At 37.3% G+C, this 25,736-nt stretch overlaps 2 protein-coding genes across 2 annotated transcripts in view; one reads left to right on the top strand and one right to left on the bottom strand.

Annotated features, from left to right (window-relative positions):
• The window catches only part of LOC134221769 (relaxin receptor 2-like), a 195,396-nt gene that overhangs the window by 67,628 nt on the left and 102,032 nt on the right, over positions 1-25,736 (top strand). Inside the window, exon 16 of the mRNA XM_062700956.1 lies at positions 9,242-9,315. Coding sequence (XP_062556940.1) covers positions 9,242-9,315 — 74 coding nt within the window. The remainder of the gene's footprint in view (positions 1-9,241; positions 9,316-25,736) is intronic.
• On the bottom strand, positions 17,129-18,598 carry LOC134225422 (uncharacterized). The gene is made up of 2 exons (XM_062705491.1): positions 18,441-18,598; positions 17,129-18,371 (listed from the first exon to the last, which is right to left on the bottom strand). Exons 1-2 carry the CDS (start codon positions 18,488-18,490, stop codon positions 17,201-17,203), a joined length of 1,221 nt encoding a protein of 406 aa, XP_062561475.1. The 5' UTR covers positions 18,491-18,598; the 3' UTR covers positions 17,129-17,200.

The raw sequence follows: 25,736 nt of genomic DNA, 5'->3' as shown, positions 1-25,736 counted from the left end.
AATAAAACAAATAAGACAAATAAGACAAATGACACAAAATAGACAAATAAAGGCAAATAATATAAATAAGACAAATAAGACAGAAATTCCTCCGGATCTTCACAAAGGAATTCCTCCGAATATTCTTCCAGTAATTACTTTGGATATTCCTTTTGGAAACCATCCAAATATTCCTACATATATTCCTTCGGATATGTCTCCAGGAATTCCGTTGAATATTCGTCCAGGAATTCCTCCTGATATTCCCTGTCCATGGATGATGGGATCGACGGTGGTTCGTCAAGTATCTCGGTATAACATAATGGAGTTGAACTAAATTCACTCTCAATAAATTTTGTTCTTTGTATTGCGTTCGCATTATTTAATATTTTTTAGATCCATAACAATTTTCCAATTACATGCATATTTTTATATTGTGAAACATACATACAATTGTTGACGAATTAACAATTCTTAACTACCTAAACAACACCGTTTGAAACTTGACGCTCCACGCCCCTAATATGCGCATCGAATACTGGCACATTCTTTATCGTCAGCAGACTATGCGCAAGATTGGAGGAGCTGGCAGGGCCCAGTACGAGTCTTTACTAACCTTATACACAAATAAGAAAGACTTCGGAAGCTAACGATCATCTGCTGTAGCTCTTAGGAGTAGTGATAGTTGTCTTAATAGTTAATATATTTTTCGTAGTAATAGCAGTAGCTGTAGTAGTATTACCAGTAACTTGTAGCAAAAAACTAAGTAGATTTGCTGCCTCTATTAGCGTAATGATCTCCGATTTTCTTTTAGTAGAGTGTATTATCGTTGAGATTTTTAAATTCATTCTACAAACACTTTAAAATTAATAAAAATTTTAAACTCTAGGTAACTTGAAACAACATTGTTTATATTTATATTATCATAAGCCAAAAATGTGTTTATGTATTGTGTTGTGTATGAAAAGCTAAAGTTGAACTTTTATTTCCGAAGGCAAGGTACAGCGTAGGTAACCCTTCAGAGATTGGTATAATACCAATGGTATTAGATGGGAAGAATGGAAGTCTAGTGAACTAACAGTTGACGCAACATGATTTGCAAATATTATAGACTTAAACTGAATAACGTGAGGTACAGAAAATGACTGAGACAGATAGGTGATGGGTGAATTGAACAGGGTGAGATGAAGTGACATCGTGTGAAACGTTTGATTTATTGGGAAATGAACTTTTCAAACTTACTAACACTTGTATCCCCTGGCTTTGCTACAATAGGTTGAACTCATATGGCTCGACGACACAATTCTCAAAATTGCCGTTTTATATTATGATACGTTCTCCAACAACAGATTATATTGAAAAAAATACTGACTATTTAACTCATATAACTTTAGCATCGAACGTTACTTAGAACTCAGATATTAGGATGACTTAACGAAATACACAATTATTCAAAACCTATGTGTGAAATATGAAGACAACTCTTGAGCGATTATATCTTATTACCATAACAAAATTTGCAGAATTGTCCGTTGTCAACATAGACTGCTTTTAGGTATCTTATGTCATATCCAAGAAACCCTATGTTCTACTTCACGTTAAACTAATTCACTTTCGTTGTAACTATTTATTGATCCGCATTAACAATTGATAGAAAGACTGTAAAATTACTACGAAATACAAATTATAAACAATAACAGAAATTTTGACAATATGCTATTACGCGATACTCAATACAAACAGTGTTCACCGCATAAAGATAAACTAATTGTGCTAAATATTGGTACTAGTAACGGTAACACTTATGTTAAGGTCTAGACTTGTGTTTCGCCATTTAAATAATGTTAGTATAATCAATAACATAACATCTAATTATATCCCTATTTCAAGAAGTGTTACTTGGAGGTGGCAACGGTATCACCCGTTGTCAACATAGACTGCCTTTAGGTACTGATTGTCGGCTCGAAGATACTATAAACTAAACTTTACATTTAAATTCTGCTCAAATTTTACATTTCAAATCGCCAGATAACCTTCGTTGTGTGTTTAAAACGTTTTAAATTAGAACTTCCATTATTTGCTTGACAGACTGACGGGAAAACGACAATGGAAAAGGGTAAAAGGGAAATCTATACTACAACAGAAATTTTGAGATTTTGCTAGCTTTCACAATACTAAAATAAATAGTGTTCAAGTGGTCAACATAGACTAGTTCTTCTAAGTATTGGTCCTAGTAGAAGCAAAACTTCTGTTCGGGTCCAGTCTTGACAATTTAAGCTACCAGGTAGCTCCAGCTGGAGACCCCAAAAAAAAAAATCCTCCTGATATTCTCCAGGAATTCCTTCATACATTCTTTCGGATATTCATCCAGGAATTCCTCCCGAAGTTCCTTCAGCAACTCCTCCTTATATTCTGGTTGGAATTCCTCTGAATATTCCTTCAGAAATTATTTCGTATATTAATCCAAGAATTCCTTCGGATAGTCCTCCAGAAATTCATCCGGATATTCCTCTAGGAAATCGTCAAGATATTCCTCCAGAAATTCTTCCGAATATTCCTTCAGGAATTCCTCCCACTATTCCTTCGGATATTTCTCCAAGATTTAGTCCGAATATTCGACATAGAATTCCTACGGATATTTCTCTAAGAATTCCTCCGGACATTCCTCCAGGAATGTTTCCGTATATTACTCCAGGAATTTCACTGAGTTTTTTCCAGGAATTCTTCCAGATATTCTTCCAAGAATTCCTTTGAATATTCTTCCATATATTCCTTCGAATATTCCTCCAGGAACTGCTCGGTATATTCCACCAGGAATTCCTACGTATATTCTTCAAGAAATTCATCCGGAAATTTTCTTAGGAAGTCCGCCTGATATTCCTTCAGGAAATTCTCCGAATATCCGAAGGAATTCTTGGCCGAATATCCAGACGAGTTCCAGCAGGAACATCCGGAGAAAGATTTGGAGGAATATTCGGAAGAATTCCTGTAGGAATGGAGGAAAAACATTCAGTGGAATTCCTGGAGGAATGTCTAGAAGAACTCATGGCAGGGTTTGCAGAAATCGCTCTCAATAGATAACGAACAACGATAAAAGAGAGGCAAAAACTGTTTCGAATCATAACAAGCCATGATAACCAATTTATCAAACGTGTATACAAGTGCAAAAAAACAGAATCGGATAGGCAGCCCCCACAGAAAAATGGTGATTCTCGCTTTGTTTTAGCTCCTTTCGTGTTGGTTACTGCACAGGTGTGTAGAACAAGTTGAAATGCATCATAAGAGCCAGTGCTCCCCGAATTTGGAGCTTTCCAAAAGAAATGTATCATGGGGTATAGCATCCCGAAGCAGTTCTCTATCATGACAGCTTGCGAAAAAAGATATGATAAGTGAGAGACTTGCTCTTTCTCTTTAGAATTCAATCCCTGACTCATGGACAAATGTCCGGAGGAAATCTAGGACGAATATTCGGACGAAATCCTGGAGGAATATCCGAAGGAATATTGGGAGGAATTCATGTAGGAATATTCGGAAGAGCTCCTAGAGGAATATTCATAGGAATATTCGGAGTAATATCCGGACGAATTCTTGGAGGCGTATCCAAAGGAATTTCCAGAGGAATTACTGGAGAAATATATGAATGAATTCCTAGAGGAATACCCGGAGGAAATCCTGTTGGACTCTCTGGACGAATTCCTGGAAAAATATCTGGAGTCATTCCTGGAAGAATATCTGGACAAATTCCTGGAGGAAAATCCGGAAGAATTCTTGAAGGAATATCTGGACGAATTTCTAGAGGAATATCCGAAGGAATCGCTGGACGAATTCATGGAAGAATGTCGCGAGCCAACTCGTTTGCGATTTCAAACGAATGCATCACGTATGAGTTTTGCATGCTAAAGCGAATCATTTCACTCATTTCTCAAAAAAAAAAAAAAAAACATTTCGTTAATAAAAGTGTTTAAAATCAATTTAGGGGAAATTTAATGTTTACATACGCAAGAGTGTACATTGTTCTCTGTGTTGAACATTAATTTACTTGTTAAATATCTTGGCTGTGCATATAGAGAGTAGGAGGTTGAGGTTCCGAGTCCCTCCAAGACACGTGTATTACATGTATCGCAAATTTCAAATCAATTTGTCTATTTCGAAACATTTGCTGTGCATATGCATAAATCCCAAAAATAAATAACAATACAAATACCTTTTCATTGCTTTGTTTTGATGGGATGGAAATGGGAACTGTGAGATTAAGTGCCGAACCGTTCCCCTATTTGTTTGTATTTGTCTTATTTTGCTTATTTGTCTTATTTGCCTTATCTGTCTCGTCCCTTTCTTATATTTTACTAGCAGACCCGACGAACTTCGTTTCGCCTAAAATTGCTTTATTTTCTTATTAGATCTCGAGGTTTGCAGAAATTTCTGTTTCATTTGTATGGGAGCCCCCCTTTCAAAAAGGGGGAGGGATTTCGAACCATCATAAGAACCTTTCCCGGTCCCAAAAACCTCTGCATACAAATTTTCACGCTGATCGGTTCAGAGGTTTCCGAGTCTATAAGGTTCAGACAGACAGAAATTCATTTTTATGTATATAGATTTCAATTTATGTACATATTTGCTGAATGCAAACAATGTGAATGCGCTATTTTCTAGAGTCACGCTAGATACAAAATAGCGATCAATTCTAGACTAACATTTGAAAAGGGCGTAACAGCCAAATTTTATTTCTTCTGATTCTTCGTCAACATATAAAGCTATATATGTAGACGAAAAAAAAGAAGGAAATTTTTTTGGCAGTTACGCCCTTTTCAAATGTTGATCTAGAATTTGCTTCCTTGCCGTGCGTCACGAGAAACATGCTCCAAACATGGTAATTTTTTGTATGGAATTTGAAAAATTTGATTGAAGTAAAAATGCGGTTGCTTATACTTTTTATTACATCAAAATGATCGTTGGAAAACTTCAAAATTTTTGTCAGTTGGGTTTTGCAAAATTCGGTTCCTTTATGCATCAAATCTTTGGAGAGGGGTACTGAGAAGCAAAAATTTCAGTTGTACAACAGTTCAGTATTTAAGAGCTTAATTCAAGTTTGAAAAATAGTGGGTCCACGTGGGTCCATTTTCTAGGAACATTCCTCGGTAAATTTCAAAGAGATTGTCAGTGGGGATAGGCGAAATTCCTTCCCATTTCCGAGTTTCAGACATTTTAGTTCGAAAACAGCGCTCTACCGCGAGAGAGCTTCCATAATGGTGTAACGAAGTTCCGTGGAGCTATTCCAACTCATAAAAATAATTCAGACATCGAAGATCTTCTTGTTGATCGATTTGAATATAAGGTTCCGAGCTCAAAGACAATTTAGAGTGTCGAAGATATCACAAAGCGCTATTCCAACTCATAAAAATAATGATCAAAGATCTTCTTGTTAACCCGTTTCGGCCCGGGTTACGATTCCAAATTATAAAATCCACCGTTCTCTTGTTTTTTGAGCCATTTGCATGAAGGAGGAAAGATGCATTAGACCCTATATTTTTGTGTAGATTGGAGATTGGGTCCTTGGGGACGGTTTTACCGAGGGGGTCCCCTGGGTCAAATGGAGTCAAAAATAGGTCAACTTCCTTTTAATCGTAGTATTAGTATTAAATGCTCTCAATAATGATGCAATAGTTTTTATACATCATTTTGAAATAGTGGGAGTGGAAACTGCACGTTTGGACCTCCAAAATCTGGTTACAGATGTTCCGGGAACCTGGTTCCTCCAGGGAAGTGGTCACCTTTTGATTGATTCTGAAACCCAGCTTGTGACACATCAAACTTCATGATTTTGCAACGCAAATGAAGTTCTGAAGTTTGATGTGCCGCAAGCTGGGTTTCAGAATCTGACTGACCACTTCCCTGGTGGAACCAGGTTCCCGGAACATCTGTAACCGGATTTTGGAGGTCCAAATTCCTGCTATTACAAAATGATGAATAAAAACGATTGCATCATTATTGAGAGCATTTACTACTAGTTATCTACGATTAAAAGGAAGTTGACCTATTTTGACCCCACTTGACCCAGGGGACCAGGGGTCGAAAAACAAGAGAACGGTGGATTTTATAATTTACGATTCCAAATTGTATATCAGGATCTTAGCTCAAAGACAGTTTGAAGTGTCGTAGAAGTTCAACGAATTTTGTAATGTGTCTTTAACGGTGTAACGAAGTCCCGTGGAGCTATTCCAACTCAAAAATAGTTGACGGGCATCTAAAAGCTTTTAATTAATAAATGTGGAAATGCTAGTAGAAAATAAAGTTGAAAAGCAGGCCAAGGGCCCAGTTTCAGCTGGAATGTAGACAGCAGAGCCTTTTCCTTCTTCAATGGCTCTACATTCCAACTGGAACTTTTCCAACCCTAGACCGGACCGAGTATCGAACTCGCCATCTCCGGATTGGCAATCCTACGCCTTTGCTTACAAGGCGCATCAAATGTAGAGCCATTGGAGAAAAAAATCTTTATAAAAAGAATTGCAGCTTTTTTGCGTCCGGAGCGCGGGAAAAGAGGGATTGTTGCTTTGACTAAAACAACGTGGATGAAGGAGCTGCAAATCTCTCTAATAAAGACACACAAAAAAAGGAGTTTCTACTTGCCAAAGTATTTGTTCAGGCAATTATGTTGTCCGGGACAAGTTTTTTTTTTAAATCAACAAAAATGAAGTATCTATCAATTTGTATGTGAAATGTGGAACTATCGCTATGCCGAGTTTGGAATTAATGTTGCAAACAAAACAGAAACCATCCTGAAACCGCCATTACATCACACGTAGTATGGATTTATAGCACACACATGCTCCATAATCTTTAATCCACCCGGTGGCAGAATCAACATCATATATCCCAAATTAGATGACCTTCGTCACCCATCAGCTCCAGACAGGTTCCATTATACTGCACTCCTTTTCGCTGCATCCAACCTCCATAAAGATGTGCTATTGTTTAACACCGAACCGAAGTCCGTCCTTCTCACATATATTTCTCGTCGCTATACATCCACGATCATGGGATTGCCCTGCACGGGGCGCCCGTTCCCCTTGACCTAGGTAGGTAGGTACTGCACTGACGGACGACTATCCCGGGGAAGCTCCTTGAACCAAATGACCAAACCAATCTTGCCGCATGGCGCCACAAAATCACGCGACTGTCACCCGTTGTGGACGTAAATCGGTGCTTGATACCAACCCATTGCCGAAGTAGAGGTAGGTTGGTGGATATTCGCTTCCATTCGAGTGCTTCGTCCGTTCCTATCAGCCTGTCAGCATACCGAACTGTTATTAGGATAGGTCATGGTTTTGGAAGTGATGATGAAGATGATTTAATTGCTACGTTATTACGGACCTCAGATTCGATTTGAAAAATAATGGTGTTAAGCAAAGTTGTCACCCAAGACGCGGGAGCCAGTTTTATGAGCTACCCTAATGGCCACAAGACAAAAACAATTGAATCAGCGGATAAATGGATACGGAAGTTGGATTCAGTTTGGTTAGGAATAATGCTGCACAGCTAAAAATATTTTTTGTTTTTACATTCGATTAGGTGCTCATATGCAGAGCTTGAAAAAAAAAACGAATATAAATAACATGAGATGTGTTATGTTTTTTGTTGTTTTTTTCTAATTAAATTAATTGCTATAATAACTAAACTAAATTGATTAAAATTCTCATGGATCTTCCATTCATTTGTTGTTCAATGTTCAAGAATTTTTGTTTTATTTTTTTTTATATATGAACGCCTTAGTAGAATATTTTACAATTTTATTCACTTTCACTGTAGTCTATTTTTTTCTGTGTTGTTGAAAAAAGTCTGTGCCGTTTGTTGTGACTACCTTGAATTGGGAAAATATCTTCAAAAAGCTATTCTGGTCCTGGTTCGTCCCTGTTGCCGCATAGCCCACCTATTGATTGCGTTGCAACATTACTAAGATATGCGAAATTTAATTTTCTAGGGTACGATTTCGGTCCCGTGGAATCTAGGTCTATTGCCGCTCGGATTGTGGAAAGTATTGCACCACGTTGAGCAAACCACAGCATGATACATTTTCGATCCTTTTGTAATTGTAATTTGTATTGTAATCACGTCGTTCGGGCGCCCTTCGTAGAAGGTGTGGGAAAATTGCTTTTGAAGTCGCTGCAGAAACACACTTGTTTGAGTTTGGGTTAACAGATGTGAATAGTGACCATGCTGACGCAAATAACACACATGTGACGCTATTTACAGTTTGATAAAACTTAATGTATACTGTGGTCAAAATTTAGCAGAGATATTTTTCCTATGGTATACTTTCTGACTTAGTGCTCCCTCAGTTATTAACAGAAAGCTATTTATGTCTGACATTATTCGTAATGCAACGTACACACCAGTCAAGCAGTTTGACGAACATTGACTCCGCCCCCACGAAAACCCTTCGGTTGCTGCTTTGTTTGAACGTGTGTGAAGTTGTTCGAACAACCATTTGACAGTTGGCGGCTCGGTTGGAAAAAATTAAAACGGTTTGATTTTGGTTTGAGTTGTCGGGGGTGGAGTCAAGGTTCGCCGAACATGTTTGAGCATTTGTAGTGAAGTTGCACAAACCCCCATATATTTTTGATGGTTGAAATTGTCTCGACTTCCCTGTGCATAAAAGTATCATCGTGTTGATATACGAATGCAAAAATGGTAACTTGGCTTAGAAACCTCGCAGTTAATAACTGTGGAAGTGCTTAATGAACACTAAGCTGTGAGGCGGCTCTGTCCCAGTGTGGGGATGTGATGCCAATAAGAAGAAGAAGAAGACTATGTTCTAGGAGTCGAGAATTTTCCCCACCCGAAAAACATCCTTGACTGAAACGAAAATCGAACTCGCCAAATCTGGATTCACAATTCTTGCTTGTTTCTAACAGTCTGATTGCAGTGGAGGTGTTAGCGATCAATCTTTTAAGGAAGCTTCATTTTTTTTCTCAACGTATGCTGTGCGTTGCACGAATTTTTTTTTTGCTCGTTGGCTTAGTGTATAGGCAATTAAAATACCCATCAATCGTTATAAGCTCTGTGACTCCTGCAGTTCCTTGTTTGGAAGATAATCGTACAGAGGGTTCCCGCAAAGAAAAAAAATGGCTTAGGATTGCATAATCTCCCAAAAAAATGCCTGCACTCTATAAGTCTACCGAGGGAGGTGTTCGTTTAGTATCAATATCCAATTTTCTTTTTCATTAACATTCCGTTCTCTCTCCCGGATTATTTTTCTTTGCAGATTCGCCATAATCGTGGTCACCGATTGCCTCTGCTGGATGCCGGTGATTGTCGTCAAATTGGTCGCCTTGGGAGGTAAGTGTTTGATTGGTTCCTCCTGATGAAGTTTCGGGATAGGATGATGCCCCGATGTAGGGAACGACGTTGTTGATGGCATTATATCCTCCGTTGCGCCATTAAAAATTCGTTGATGAAGCGTGGCATATACGAACAGACGTGCAATCAGCTCAGGGTCGATTAGCGGCGACAAGCAGCGTAGAGCTTGTGGAAAATGGGAAAATTTGCTCGATATGGTGTAATGGTTGCAACATGCTCCAATGAATTCGATCAGATCAAACAACAATTGCAAGAAATAAAGTCACATGAAATGTTCTTGCTCAGAGCTATACACCAAAATAGCTGCACATTTCAATGGCGACTTATATTTTCATTCGTGGGACTGCCAAATCAAATACACACGGGATATCGGAAAGAATGTTTTGCTTCAGGTTCGCTCTGTCAAAAAAATATCGGCAACTGTGAGCAGAAGTGATATTCCGGGAAGTCGCACCTCTGAGGCGGCATCTGGAAAAAGTTTAAAGTATGAGGGACGATCATGGAAATTAAACACGGAATATATAGGAAATAAAATTTGAAATGCATTTTTACTAGACAATATTTAATTAACTATTTGGTATGCTAGATTAGACTTTTAAAGCTTCACAATAAAATAAATAGTTTGAAAATATTGGTTGCGTGTAAAGGTGCTTATTTAGTAGATTATCGAATGTATACTACCAAAAGTTAATTAGTTTTTAATTAAAAAGTTTTGCAATTATTTTGGAAGTGTGTTAAACTTAATTTCCAATTTATCATGCTAAATTTCAGTGATGTCACTCACGTTTGTATGTATACACGGCAGCTTCGACTTCGCGAATTTGCTTTCTCAATATTTTTGCCAGTTCTTCGAAAAGAAATAGTTTTGGTAGTGAGATATTTATTTTACCCTGTTTGTCGCTATATAAGTATCGATATAATTCCATCATTATTAATGCTTTTTCTCTAATTGCGTTAATTTTGAAGATAAATCACTAGTAGACATAGTGAAGCTGTTATTCGTGTCTTACTAACTAACTAACTAAAGTTGAAAATTAGGTTGGTATCTTTAAATATTTGGAAGACAATCATACTATGCCGTACGGAAGTATTTTTTGTATTTAATACATAATGGAAATAAAAGCAAAATTCTAAAATAAGGTTCTGATGTATTTGTCAATGTTTGGTTGCTCAGCATTATGGAGCGACGCTACTATCTTCTTCTTCTTATTTACATTACAACCCCCACTGGGACATTGCAGCCACGCAGCTTAGTATTCATAAAGTGGGTCTGAAAAAATCATTCGCATCTTAGGGTTACATTCATGGATAAAGTAGAACGTATGACTTATTCCAAAATAAAACTAATGAAATAAAAAAAAAAAATCCAAATGGTAATCTATATAAAAAATAACGAATATGAAATTAAATCGTAGTAGGCATTTGAAATGTCAGCATTCTAAGGAGTTAATGAGAAGAAATTTGGAATTCGATCTCAGTCGGCTGACAGGAAATTCTAGATTGTTAAAAAAGTGACAGAAAATAAATAAAGTTTATTCAGTGTTCGTTTTCTGAGGTGAAAGGATGATGATTGTTTATCGGCGCCCAAAGCCTGTTTGCCACGGAGAAAGTGAACAAATCGTTTGGCTACGACAATTGTGTAGTCGTTGCTCCCCTTCAAGGTAAAATATTATTTTGAAGTGATTGAAGAAAAGAATCAAAATAAGGCAAAAAAGAATGATAAGTCAAAGGATAAGCCTATGCGCATATAAACAAAATGGCAAAAAAATCATGATAAGCCAAAGTATGTCAGTCAGTAGTAAAAAAGGTAATGGTAAGCCATGAATCACATTTTATTAAAAAGCTTCATTGAGATGCATATTTGAAACATCGCGGATTTAATTTTGAAGTTTGTCCACCATCTGAAAGTTTTAATAAAAATGACGGGCTTGGTAGTCATATGGCTACTGCTTCTGCCTCATACGCAGGAGGTCGTGGGTTCAATCCCAGGTCCGTTCCATTATCCTACTTTGTATCTTTCTCTATATTTCTCATGTTCTAGCAATCGCTAGAACTGGAAATGGACTTCCATACCGTTTCCATTTCTATACTATACCTTCAACTTGACTATTCTAGTAGAAACTGCTAGAATTGGAAATGAACGAAAAAGCTCGTTTCCTACATCCAATAAGAAATTCTATCAGTTGCTTTCTCCTATATGTCACATTGGCAGCTCGTTAACCAAGACGAACATCTGCCCCTCGAACCTAACCCAAAATTTCAACAAATTCCGAATGAACTCGTGGCAAGTGCAGAGGTATATTCGGCTTGCAGTGGGCGAGTGATTGCATCATCATTTCCCCCCCCTTCCCTACATTGACTTGCATTCTGACGTGGCAGGCGCCAGTATGACCTAACAAATGAGATCACCAGTACTTGCACATTGAAGAAGTGTGCTAGTCCCAAGCAAACATCTGTTGGTTCTCTGTGCAAGAACAGCTGATCTGGTTATAATGGAGTAGCAACTACGGGCAGTCAATCAAGCTCAAGCTCAAGCTCAAGCTCAAGCTCAAGCTCAAGCTCATCTGAAAGTTTTAATAAAAAATCTCACTGGACATATAAAGAGTGAAGGGCTGTAGATATAAAGATCGTGAGCTTGACCCCCAATAATGTGAGATTCGGCGAGTAGCCATTTCTTATAATGTTGTTTAGATCAGAAGTTCCCAAACTTTTTGTATAAGCGACCAACCAAACAGAATCCCATATTCCTTGCGACTCAGCAAGGTACCAAGTACATTGATCTTTAGAAGCTAGATAAAAATGAGTTTGCGTTAGATTGAACAAACCATAAATGAATTTGGATTGGATTTGGATTGAATTTGGACTGAATTTTGATTTGGATTGGATTTGGATTGGATTGGATTTTAATTGGAAATGGATTGGATTTGGATTGGATTTGGGTTGAATCTGGATTGGATTTGGATTGGATTTGGATTGGATTTGGATTGGATTTGGATTGGATTTGGATTGGATTTGGATTGGATTTGGATTGGATTTGGATTGTATTTGGATTGGATTTGGATTGGTTTGGATTGGTTGGATTGGTTTGGATTGGTTTGGATTGTGTTTGGTTGGTTTGGATTGGTTTGGTTGGTTGGATTGGTTTGGACTGGTTTGGATTGGTTTGGATTGGTTGGATTGGTTGGATTGGTTTGGATTGGTTTGGATTGGTTTGGATTGGTTTGGATTGGTTTGGTTGGTTGGATTGGTTTGGATTGGTTGGATTGGTTTGGATTGGTTTGGATTGGTTTGGTTGGTTTGGATTGGTTTGGATTGGTTTGGTTGGTTTGGATTGGTTTGGATTGGTTTGGTTGGTTTGGATTGGTTTGGATTGGTTTGGTTGGTTTGGATTGGTTTGGATTGGTTTGGATTGGTTTGGATTGGTTGGATTGGTTTGGTTGGTTTGGATTGGTTTGGATTGGTTTGGTTGGTTTGGTTGGTTTGGTTGGTTTGGATTGGTTTGGTTGGTTTGGATTGGTTTGGTTGGTTTGGATTGGTTTGGTTGGTTTGGATTGGTTTGGTTGGTTTGGATTGGTTTGGATTGGTTTGGATTGGTTTGGTTGGTTTGGATTGGTTTGGATTGGTTTGGATTGGTTTGGGTTGGTTTGGATTGGTTTGGTTGGTTTGGATTGGTTTGGATTGGTTTGGATTGGTTTGGATTGGTTTGGATTGGTTTGGATTGGTTTGGATTGGTTTGGTTGGTTTGGATTGGTTTGGATTGGTTTGGATTGGTTTGGATTGGTTTGGTTGGTTTGGATTGGTTTGGTTGGTTTGGATTGGTTTGGGTTGGTTTGGATTGGTTTGGATTGGTTTGGATTGGTTTGGATTGGTTTGGATTGGTTTGGGATTGGTTTGGGTTGGTTTGGATTGGTTTGGATTGGTTTGGATTGGTTTGGATTGGTTTGGATTGGTTTGGTTGGTTTGGATTGGTTTGGGATTGGTTTGGATTGGTTTGGTTGGTTTGGATTGGTTTGGATTGGTTTGGATTGGTTTGGATTGGTTTGGATTGGTTTGGATTGGTTGGATTGCGTTTGGATTGGTTTGGTTTGGGATTGCATTTGGACTGGATTTGGATTGGGTTTGGACGGTTGTTTGGATTGGTTTGTGTTGGAATTGGATTATGTTTGGATTGGTTTGGATTGGTTTGGATTGGTTGGATTGGTTTGGATTGGTTTGGATTGGTTGGATTGGTTTGGATTGGTTTGGATTGGATTGGTTTGGTTTGATTTGGATTGGTTTGGATTGGTTGTGCCGGGTTGGTTTGGATTGGATTTGAATCGGGTTTTGATTGGATTTGGATTGGATTTGGTTTGGATTTGGATTGAATTTGGATTGAATTTGTATTGGATTTGGATTGGATTTGGATTGGATTTGGATTAGATTTGGACTGGAGTTGGTTTGGATTTGGATTGCATTTGGATTGGATTTGGATTTGGATTGCATTTGGACTGGATTTGGATTGGGTTTGGACGGTGTTTGGATTGGATTTGTATTGGAATTGGATTATATTTGGATTGGATTTGGATTGGATTTGGATTGGATTTGGATTGGATTTGGATTGGATTTGGATTGGATTTGGATTGGTTTGGATTGGTTGGATTGGATTTGGATTGGTTTGGATTGGTTTGGATTGGTTTGGATTGGTTGGATTTGATTTGGATTGGTTTGGATTGGTTGTACTGGGTTGGTTTGGTTGGATTGGATTTGAATCGGGTTTGATTGCGTTTGGATTGGTTGTGTTGGATTTGGATTGGATTTGGTTGGGTTTGGTTTCGATTGGTTGGATTGGTTGGATTGGTTGGACTGGGTTGGTTTGGATTTGGGTGGATTTGAATCGGGTTTGATTGGATTTGGATTGGTTTGTGTTGGATTTGGATTGGTTTGGATTGGTTTGGATTGGTTTGGATTGGTTTGGATTGGTTTGGATTGGATTTGGATTGGTTTGGATTGGTTTGGTTTGGTTCGATTGGTTTGGATTGGTTTGGTTTGGTTGGATTGGTTTGGATTGGTTTGGATTGGTTTGGAATGGTTTGGATTGGTTTGGATTGGTTTGGATTGGTTGGGTGGATTTGGATTGGTTTGGTTGGTTTGGATTGGTTTGGTTTGATTTGGATTGGTTTGGATTGGTTTGGACTGGGTTGGTTTGGATTTGGATCGGGTTTGGATTTGGTTGGATTGCATTTGGACTGGATTAGGATTGGGTTTGGGTTGGTTGTGTTGGAATTGGATTATATTTGGATTGGATTTGGATTATATTTGGATTGGATTTGGATTGGATTTGGATTTGATTTGGATTAGATTTGGATTTGATTGGGATTGGATTTGGACTGGAGTTGGTTTGGATTTGGATTGGATTTGAATCGGGTTTTGATTGCATTTGGATTGGATTTGTGTTGGATTTGGATTAGATTTGGATTGGATTAGGACTGGATTAGGTTTGGATTTGGATAGGATTTGGATTGGATTGAATTTGGATTTGGATTGGATTTGGATTGGATTTGGATTGGATTTGGATTGGATTTGGATTGGATTTGGATTGGATTTGGATTGGTTTGGATTGGTTTGGATTGGTTTGGATTGGTTTGGATTGGTTTGGATTGGTTTGGATTGGATTTGGATTGGTTTGGATTGGTTTGGATTGGTTTGGATTGGTTTGGATTGGTTTGGATTGGTTTAGATTGGTTTGGACTGGGTTGGTTTGGTTTGGATTGGTTGAATCGGGTTTTGATTGGTTTGGGTTGGTTTGGTTGGTTTGGATTGGTTTGGATTGGTTTGGATTGGATTTGGATTGCATTTGAATTGGATTTGGATTGGATTTAGTTTGAATTTGGATTGGATTTAGTTTGAATTTGGATTGGATTTGGGTTGGATTTGGATTTGGATTTGATTTGGATTGGATTTGGATTGGATTGGATTTGGATTGGATTTGGATTGGATTTGGATTGGAGTTGGTTTGGATTTGGATTGGATATGGATTGAGTTTCGATTGAATTTGGATTGAATTTGTATCGGATTTGGATTGGATTTGAATTGGATTTGGACTGGATTTGGATTGGATTGGGTTTGGATCGTGTTTGGATCGGGTTTGGATTGGATTTGGATTGGATTTGGGTTGGATTTTTATTGGATTTTGTGATTTGGATAGTATCAAATATATTTGGGTTGGATTCTGATTGGATTGGATTTTGAATAGATATGGATTGAATTAAAATTGGATTTGAATTAGATTCTGATTGGATTTTCATTTTTTGGTTACATTTACATTTTTTGGTTACATCTATCTATATATATAAAACAAAGTTGGCATTTGTACGACCGCGCATTACACAAGAATAGACAGCCAAATTTTTACTAATTCATATTCGTTTTCTACTTTTTTACTAGGAAAAACTTTATGATGAAATTGGAATGCTTTCAAAATCAAATCTCAATATTTTCAATGAAATGATTTGCATTTTTAAAATTTTGATCATCATCATCATAAATATAATAGCCATGTTTGTCTGTCCGGTGACTAGCCAACCAGACGCAGCACGCGAGAAAATTCTCACAAAAAATAAAATATTTGACACTTCAATTCTAAAAAACGTAAAAAAATTTAATGTTGTTTATTATTAATATTTCTAATACTTTTTTGCCAAAGCAGGCGCTTAATGACATGCATAAGAAAAAACTTATACATTGCATTCGTCACATACAAAACTTATACTTTTCATAACTTATGAATGTTATTAGCTTTTTGATATGGGATCATTCATTAGGTGGCATAATGAAGAGTATAAGTTTTTTCGAATGGTTTTTTGTCATAACATATAAGGTTATTTTTTTACGTGTACTAGATGCAGAAAACAAAACCAGTGACAAACTTAGACAACCAGACATAGAATTTGATGAAAAAATCACAGCCAACAGACGTTGGAAATTTTGACTTAAAAAAAAATGAATAAAACACTTGCCACGGGCGCTATTGTGTCCACAAATAAACTAGTCTGTATATATTCAACAAAGTTGTAAAAAAATTAGAGATCATTCTGAAGAACCGATTTGTTTTCTAGATAAATTGTGGACGCAAAAAATTGTATCTGAAAATTTACCTGTTTTTGGCGAAACAAAGTTCGCCGGGTCAGCTAGTTCATGTATAAAGTAAAACGTATGACTTATTTCATAACAAAAATAATAAAATCTATGTGAAATGTCAGGTTTCAGTTCAAAATTTGAAAATCCGTGTAAAAAAAGTTTTTTGATGTCTCGACGAATCATGCAAAATGGAGCAACTTTGCAAAAATTTTGTATGGAATTTTTTTTACACAGCCGTGTAAAAAAAATCCCATACATTTGATGCTCCATTTCGCATGATTCGTCGAGAAATCATGAAACGTTTTTTACACGGATTTTCGACTTTTGAACTGAAAACTTTTTTTACACGGAACGCATCCCCCGTGTAAAAAAATAATCGGGTGTACTACTTCAAACAGATACACGTTTTTCACCATAGTAAATTTCTCAGCAGTTGTTACTCAAGAAAAAAAAAAACAAAAATATGCAAATATGTTGCAAAAGAAAAATATATTTCGGATTTAAAACCCCTTTTGGGAAAAAATTAAAAAATTCCCTGATTTTGAACAAATTAATTTTTTTATCATAATATAACGATCACAGAAATCTTCAAATTGTCTATGATAAAATATACTGCCGTGAATCGCATATTTGTCCCATATGAATAGGAAACCCAGCAAAGATGGGACAGATATGCGATTCACGGCAGTATAGGACACTACATTAACCGAATCTAATTCAAGCTCATTAAAAGCTCGCTCTTGAATCCCTAGTCATCTTCCGATAAGTTCCTCCAGACAACATCTGCAATTTCCTGAATCAGTTTGTCCCGTGATCCTTTTGGAACATTTTTCCTTGCCGGAGTCACATCATCCATTTTTCTTTGAAGATTTTCGATCTGCACCAGCAGCTTATCAATGATAGCCTGTTGAGTGAGCAGTTTGATCGCCGTCTCTTTGAGTTGCTCCGTTTGTTGCGTTATCACGCCGTTCAGTGTTTCAATTCGCTTGGTCTGCTTTTCCTCTGCATCGAGCATGACATTAATTTGCTTCTGGAGTTGATCATGATTGTCAAACTCGAATGTATAGTTGCGAATATCTCTCATGTTAAGCTTCCGGTAGGTTGATGAGCTCAGTTGAACGGCTTTCGAGCAATCTTGTGGTGGAATGTTGAAAATTTTGGATTTCTTCCATTGCTTCAAGTTTGAAACAAATTCTGCTCGCCAGCGACAGTCGAATAAATTATTATTGTCAGTATATCGTTCAATGGATGGAAAGTTTTCTTCATTGAAATCTTTCGTAAATGTTAAACTGTTGCTTGAAATAGATAAAGTCCGTAGTCGTGGAACGATCCATCCAGTAAATTCAATCTCCGTCATGAAATTATTACTTAAATCCAAAAATTCAAGACAACTTAGTTCAAATGGTTCGTACGGAATAATATAATAGATCCTGTTGTTCGCTAAATCTATATGTGAAACTTTCTCCAATTGACTAACTTGCTCAAAATCAACAAATTCTATTTTATTGTTAGAAAGTTTAAGAGTCATCAGCGATTTTAGGGATTCAATATTATTTGGAATGCCACGTAGTTCGTTGCCGGTTATCACCATTTTTTCCAGATCTGTGTTATTACCTTCGCCTATTATAATTTCGAATGTTTTACTGTTACTAGCAATCAGTTCCAGGAGGTCATGTTTCAGATAAATTTTGCCAATATCTCCGTTAGTAATCGTCAGATTGCTGACCCACTTCATTCGCAGCACTATCTCCGGAGAAAGGAAATCCATTCCCGCTTGTTGCAGTTCGATGTGCGAATAGACAGGAAACTTAAGAGAACCCAAATCAGAGGAATAGAGTTGTAAATTTCTTACGATGCATCGCGAGGATTGATAAGAATAGCAATTGAGTGACGAAACCAGATGGATATTTGAGGTGGCACTGGGAAAAAAAGAACATAAATAATGTACAAATTCTGAAGATGCATGAATCTACACATGTAATACTTACCAAAGAATACCAAACGCCAACCTGAGAAACCACTGTATGGAACGATCCATTTTCAGCGCTAGAGAAGTACTGATAGTCCGTGAGCAGAGTGATTTCGCAGAATGTTATTACGTTTGTCAGGATTGTTTATGTTTCGTAATGAGAAAATTTGTTCTGAAAAGTTATAAATTCTGCTTCTTTTGAATCGCAAAAAAATCTGAATATTTGCGCCGGCACGGGAACTTTGTAATAAAGCAACTGACAAGAATGAATTGTAAACTAAAACAGCTTCATAGCCTACCTAAACTGATCTCATATTAGTACAATTGTGACCAACTTATTCTACCTGATCCTAAACAAGCAATGATTGCGAGACAATCCTGCCTGTAACCTCTTATGCTTAGTTTCCGCCTTTATATTTAATCTATTGCCGCACAGATTTACAACCGCATCTGTTCGGCCCTCCTCTACATATTTTCTTAGCAACTGTTTTGCCTTTCTCGTACAACAAAGTTGTACCAGAAGGCTATAATTTCACTTAAAAAGTCAATTTTTGATAGAAGGCTCGGAGACCCATAGTGTTGTATACCAATCGACTCAGCTCGAAAAACTGAGCACATGTCTGACTGTGTGTGTGTGTGTGTGTGTGTGTGTAGCCCCGGGAATTTTTTATTGTTAAACACGTTTCATATAGAAGGACTTGACCGATTCGAGTGCAACTAGTTTCATTCGACGGAGAAACTTTCCTAGTTGGACACTATTGTTTTTGTTTGCTAATAACTCATTCGATTTGAATAATATTTCTATTTTTTTCAACAAATACGCTGTTTACATGCACACTTTAAGTCATTAATCAATTTAGCCATGACGCAATCCATTACTCTCATAATAATTGCTTAAAAATTACTCAATTATTGAGTAATTTATAAGCAGCGTGATAGAGTTGCATCAAATATTTTAACCGCCAAGATGTAGGCAATTAGCACAGCATTTACAACATTATTTCGAATCCAACATATCGAATCGAGAAAGGCATAATCACCACTTGGGGATAAATTTGGGTTTTTAGATATTTTATGACTCATTATCATCGCAAGGAAAATAGATAATGATCTAAGCGCAAATGTAAGACAACGCCACTATAGGAGTCTAAAGGAGACATAATAAACGAGACTATATAGGGTATCTGTTCCTATAGGAACAGTTAAAAAATCTGAAAATTACACGCTATGGAAACATTTGAACTCATATTATTGTGTTCAATAGCCTTTAATTTTCCATCCAACTTTTTCTTGTACACAATATTGAATACAAGCTCCATACTAACGACAACCTGTAATTTTAAAAAGTGATGGAAAAATGAGTCGAATCGAACGGAGCCTTTTTGTTACATCATATATGTAACATTTTTGTAACATTTTTATACTGTGATATATCAATAGCAATAAGGCAATGCGCATATGAAATGCATTGATTTCTCACCCAATAATCAAGAAACATGAGAATAATTATGCTCAGCTCATGTAATTTTTAATTGAAAACAATTTGGTAACTTCAAAAATGAAATTTTCATCACATTATAGAAGTATTTTGCTAAAAAACATCATCACCGCCATGCACCTATTTCAATAACATTCAAAAACAGTTAATCATATGCCTGTACCTATATCAATAATACTGTTTCCAACATAAAATACGCACACTATTACTTGTATGTATACGTAACGATCAGCGCCGTAGCGTGTGGTTGGCAAGGTTGGCCCCCGCCAAGGGCGCCAGGCTTTAGGGGGGCGCCGAAATCCAGAATTCCGCTGGTGCAAAGTAATACAGATTTAACCTCTTATCACGATTCTCTCGGGGACTACATTCATAATAAATCGTTTGACGTATTTTCAGAAGGCCCTGTTCCTCCAAAAACTCCAAAAATTACCGAATGGTAACACAGTATATTTCCCTTGAATTTTCATCATTCAATCAAAATCTCAGAAATGGTATAGGTTTTTTTCAGTCTGTTACTTCTATTATTTATTCAATCAGCTCAAAATCACTGTTCCTACTCATACCTCTTTAAGTAATAATTTTTGGTACTGGATAATCAAGGGAGCCTAATATCCTTCGTTTTCAACATTTTTATCGCAAAACATAATAATAGTTCAAAGTTTGAAAACTTAATAAAATAGATTCAACTAGCTCGTAGAGAGATGATGGAGATAATCCATTGCTTACAATTACGCCTTCATATGACCAGAGAGCTAGATATGAGCAATGTTAATGGAAAGTGACCACAATTCTAGGGGGGCTAATTTGGTCCTAGGTGGGGCTATAGCCCCCCCTAGCCCCCCTGTAGTTACGCCAATGGGTGAAACACAGAGTAGACTAAAAAAGCGTAAATCAAATACATATAGTTTTTGTTCGCGACTAAAAAATTCAAACCTTTATCTAATAATAGATATTCGGAAGTACTGATGAGAAATTTGTGTCAATTTGAGCTAAATTAGCTCATTTTATGCAGACAAACTATGCGATCGCATTTGACCCAGTGTAATCTTTATAAACTGGTAAAGGTTTACGGGGTAAGTATATGAAATGATGGTATGCTGAATATAAGAATATGCATCGAGGAATTTCATAAGGACTTTCGCCAAAGTTGAAATTTATTGGTTCAACCAAAACAACCAGTGCCACCAAACTACCGTCACTCAAGTCCCACTCCAAAAATGTATATATCTTGATCCGAATAGGCCCGTTGGTTATTCTGGCCATCAATCAGTACACTCCGAAATTGTTTTGTTCTTGATACAACTTGGACCAATCGCTATTTTCACAATCAACCAATTCACTCCAAATTTGAAGTTCATTGAAAGATCAGTAGTCACTCTGGAGTTGGATTTTTCGTCATCCGAAGGTCATCCAATCCACTCCATAAAAGGGTTCTTCTTGATGTGACTAGGTTAGATAGCAATCAAACTACGGACTGGTACAATTGAGAGCTATTTTATTGACCTAATTAAATCCTATTTTTTTTCGAGAATCCACGCTCTGCTGGATCTAGTTTGTTTTACTTACATTGGTTTATTGAATCTTTCAGAAAAGCGTTAAATTTCAGGGGATTTCTAGAAATGTTCTGGTCTTTTAATAACCCTTACTTTCTACCAGGGATTGAACTTATCATTTCATTATCATTTAGTATTCAGCCAATAGCTCATTCCAGAGGCGGAATCCCGAAAAGTGTTGTATGGCGGACTTCTAGCGCTGATTCCCCTCTACAACTTTGTCTAAGGGTACATTGCTCTATATCTAATATTAACAGCGTGAAACGCTAGGATCACTCAATATACTAAATGATAATAAGTGTTATTATCATTTAGTATATAAGATGATACTAGCGTTTCCCGCGCTGAATATTAAACATAGAGCAATGTACCCTTTGTTGTAGAGGGGAATCAGCGCTAGAAGTCCGCCATACAACACTTTTCGGGATTCCGCCTCTGGAATGAGCTATTGGCTGAATACTAAATGATAATGAAATGATAAGTTCAATCCCTGCTTTCTACCTATTGGAACACATGCAGGTTATAGAAGCTTTAGGAGTTCATAAAACAAAAAATCATCAGATCCTCCTCGCAAAAAAAGTTAATTTTTAATATCTCTGCTCTTAACACGCTCTTTGTTTTGAACATTTGCAAGAGTGAGGGGCGCCCAATAAAGGTTTCGCCAAGGGCGCTGGGAGTCCACGCTACGGCTCTGGTAACGATATGATTGCAGTGATGCCGAATTCTTCAATAATTTGTATTTGAGTTGAAATATAATTACAAATATGCTGTTTTTGTTGCAGTTTTCCATCTTATCAGTTCAATTTTGTGTTTATCATAATTTATCTTTTAGATATACTTTTTTTTACAAATATAAGAGTTGAATTTCACAGTGAAAGTTCATTCAAGCGCATTGAAATAATAATCTAGGTCGGCAACCCTTGAGAGTACTGCAAGCCATGTAAACAGTTTGGAGTACGGACAAGGATAATTTAGACGTTGTTCGAAAAAAACCTATATCAAACTATAGGAAATCGCGTTGGTTTTTAAAATATAATTACATTCATAGCGAAAATGTGATGTGCTTTATGTGCTGTGAAGTGAATTTGGAAGGGATAGAATTGTTTTAGCTTGAAATTGAGTGGAAAACAACGGCGTCAAAACAGATGAATCTGCTAGTAGCCTGAGTTTTCGGTAGCATAACAATTGGTTATTTTCAAAATGTCACAAACTATGGCAATATGCTTAGCTAGCTTAGACAGACTACTTAGGGGTCGTACACTTATTACGTAAGCATTTTTTCTGGGTTTTTCGACCCTCCCTCCCCCCATGTAAGATTTTTCCCATACAAATGATTTTTTATTTATATGGCGCGTAAGAAAACAGCAGACCCCCCTCCCCCCAAAAGTGCTTACGTAATATGTGTACGGCCCCTTATATCTATGGTTGCCACTCCGTGATTAACCAGAATCAGTGAAATTGCAAGAACAATCAACTGAATGATGGACTGGGATTGTTCAAGTATTCTCAGTGTGCAAGTCAAGTGGAATTATGACATCCGGATATGATTCTGGAAAGTGGAGACATTGGCCACCCTGTTTTTTTTTACGAAATTAGAACTACTGTGTCCATTAATTAGAACCATTGTAGTAGTACTCTGCGGTTAGTCCTCGAGGAAGCATCAAAATCTGCCATAATCAAAATATATCCGACTATTAAAATATTGATATCAAATCAGCATTTTGCAAGGCAAGTGGTATCATGACATCCGAATATGATGCTGGGGATATTGGCTACCCTGGGGTTATTTCCGAGGTCCATGTGGAGCTTCCGGAGGCATCAAAATCGACCAAGTCACAAACTATGGCAATATGCATGGCAATGAGTTATTGGCAGTGACTGGTTATGTACCCGCCGCTGCCAGCACCCATGCACTATGGGATATGCGCAGATAGCCAGCATGAGTAAACCATTAGAAATTTGTATGGCAAAAGACATCAGACGCGGGTTTTCTCAAAATTAGGAACTTTTCATGAAAAACTATTTGGTACCGGAAGGTGTCCGCTGCTACGCCTACCAGATATTTTTTCGATGAAGGTGCTTAATTTTGAGAAATCGAACCTTAGATGCCTTTCACCATACTGATTTCAGAAAGTTAACTTTTAGTGTGCCGCTGTAAGTATGCTCAAAACGGGTGATTTATACCAAATATTATCCAGTATTTTGCGCTCGGTAATGGCGGCGTGAGTGCCATACAGTTTGACGTTCAAGAGGTAGAAAACATTGGAACTCATCTAGTTTGCCATGGATAAGAAAAAAAAATCAGAGAACAACAAACGTCACGTCAAAAATCAGAGAACAACAAACGATTTGATTTTAGATAAATGACTTTTATAATTACCTACATTTCTTTTCATTTCAGGCAATTAATAGGACAATCAAGGACCGCTTTATGAACGACCCCTTTGAAATTATATAATTATGCATATTGTGGGTGAAATAGTGTGAGGTTCTAGACATGCGATTACCCCTGCATCTTAATATGATTGAGCTCTATAGGTCTATAGTTAGAATATCCTTATGTACATCTTCAAGTCTTAAAAGAAGACTATTCACACAATTACAATGAATCGCCTGCTTTGAGCATGCTTATAGCGGCACACTAGGAGTTAACTTTCTGAAATCAGTATGGCGAAAGGCATCTAAGGTTCGATTTCTCAAAATTAAGCAGCTTGATCGAAAAAATATTTGGTAGGCGTAGTAGCGGACACCTTCCTACACTACTGATACCAAATATTTTTTTGTGAAAAGTTCCTACTTTTGAGAAATCCCGCTATAGATGCCTTTCGCCATACAAATTTCTGGCGGTTAACTCATGCTGGCTATTTTGCGCATATACTATAGCGCCTGGATGTGGCAGCGGCGAGTAGGAAATCAGCCACTGCCAATAATTCATTATTGGTTTCTCTCTGTTCTTGCCTTTATCTGTACAGGATTCCAAATATATGAACGATGATGTCTAGCGCAGTAGTATTTTACACTACAATCCACTTTTGAAATAAGGCTCAACGTTCAGATTATGGGAAAATCAAGAAAAAGACGATCATTCCGGTTTTCACAGAGAATATAGTGTACATATTGTGTTTATTATAGTCTCGGGTAACTCGAGAATTCTCGACTTCCCCGCGTGTGACGACCGTATAATTCAAACGTGAGGTATGATAATTCATACCTTATTCGAAACCCGTAGATGTAGAGTAGTACAAATTATGCAGAATATGCCTATATTCCATAGAAAGCAGGAATTTAAAATAACAAAACAAAAACATTTCGTTACGATAAGAAATATCGGGGGTCGCTCATAAAGAGGTTCTTGATTGTCCTATTTTATGCCTGAAATGGAAAGAAATGTAGGTAAATTATAAAAGTCATTCAGCTAAAATCAAATCCAAACGGGAATCCGTGTTTTCGTTCGTGTGGTTGACGTTTGTTGTTCTCTGATTTTTTTTTCTTATCCATGGCAAACTAGATGAGTTCCAATGTTTTCTACCTCTTGAACGTCAAACGGTATGGCACTCACGCCGCCATTACCGCGCGCAAAATACTGGATATATTACAATATAGTCCACTCTTGTTAAAAACGAGCGAACGCGACTGAAGCGCTTCAACGGATGGCGGTCCAACTATTTAATCATAGCAACGCGTTGCGGCCGATCGTTGCCTTTCCAACAACAAGCAGAGGTGCATCGTTGCTTCCAACACAGAAAAAATAAAGAACCTAAAAAAAAAGTTTAAAGCACTCATTTTTGAGTACGAAGTTCAAATTTTTAACTCAATATTAGGTAGTTTTCTCACTCCCTCTCATGAATGATATTATAAACAAACAGAGCTGCATCGACCCAACGTGTGCTGCTCCGTGGAAGAAGCTAAATTTGAGTTGTTTTCATCATAGTCTCGAGTGAGTGAAAATAACATAAATTTGAGTTGGTGAAACTTCATAGTGGATGAAAATTCAACACGGGAGTAAAGGCAAAGTACTCACCGGATTTTTTCGCATTTTACTTATTTTTGGCTTCTTCCACGCAAGGGCAGATTTGAGTGAAAGGAACCGTAAGGTGAGTTGTTTCGCGGTTCCGTGAAGATAAAACATTCTCTTGTTGCTCCCATAACAACGCGTGGAGGTGCATTATTGCTTACACAACAACCAAAATAAATTCCAATGTCAGTCGTTCTACGGCTCTGTTCATTGTATATTTTTCAATGCATTTTATTGCCGCTTCCATTT

Source organism: Armigeres subalbatus, chromosome 3 (genome assembly GCF_024139115.2).
Source record: "Armigeres subalbatus isolate Guangzhou_Male chromosome 3, GZ_Asu_2, whole genome shotgun sequence".
Lineage (NCBI taxonomy): Eukaryota > Metazoa > Arthropoda > Insecta > Diptera > Culicidae > Armigeres > Armigeres subalbatus.
Note: the sequence above shows the minus strand (reverse complement) of the source record. Positions and strands in the feature narration are given on the sequence as shown.

Bases quoted from the DNA above. Each gene is read 5' to 3' on its own strand.
- LOC134225422 (XM_062705491.1), bottom strand. From the start codon at position 18,490: ATGGATCGTTCCATACAGTGGTTTCTCAGGTTGGCGTTTGGTATTCTT. The intron at 18,372-18,440 runs GTAAGTATTACA...TTTTTTTCCCAG, and splicing joins TTGGCGTTTGGTATTCTTTG to TGCCACCTCAAATATCCATC.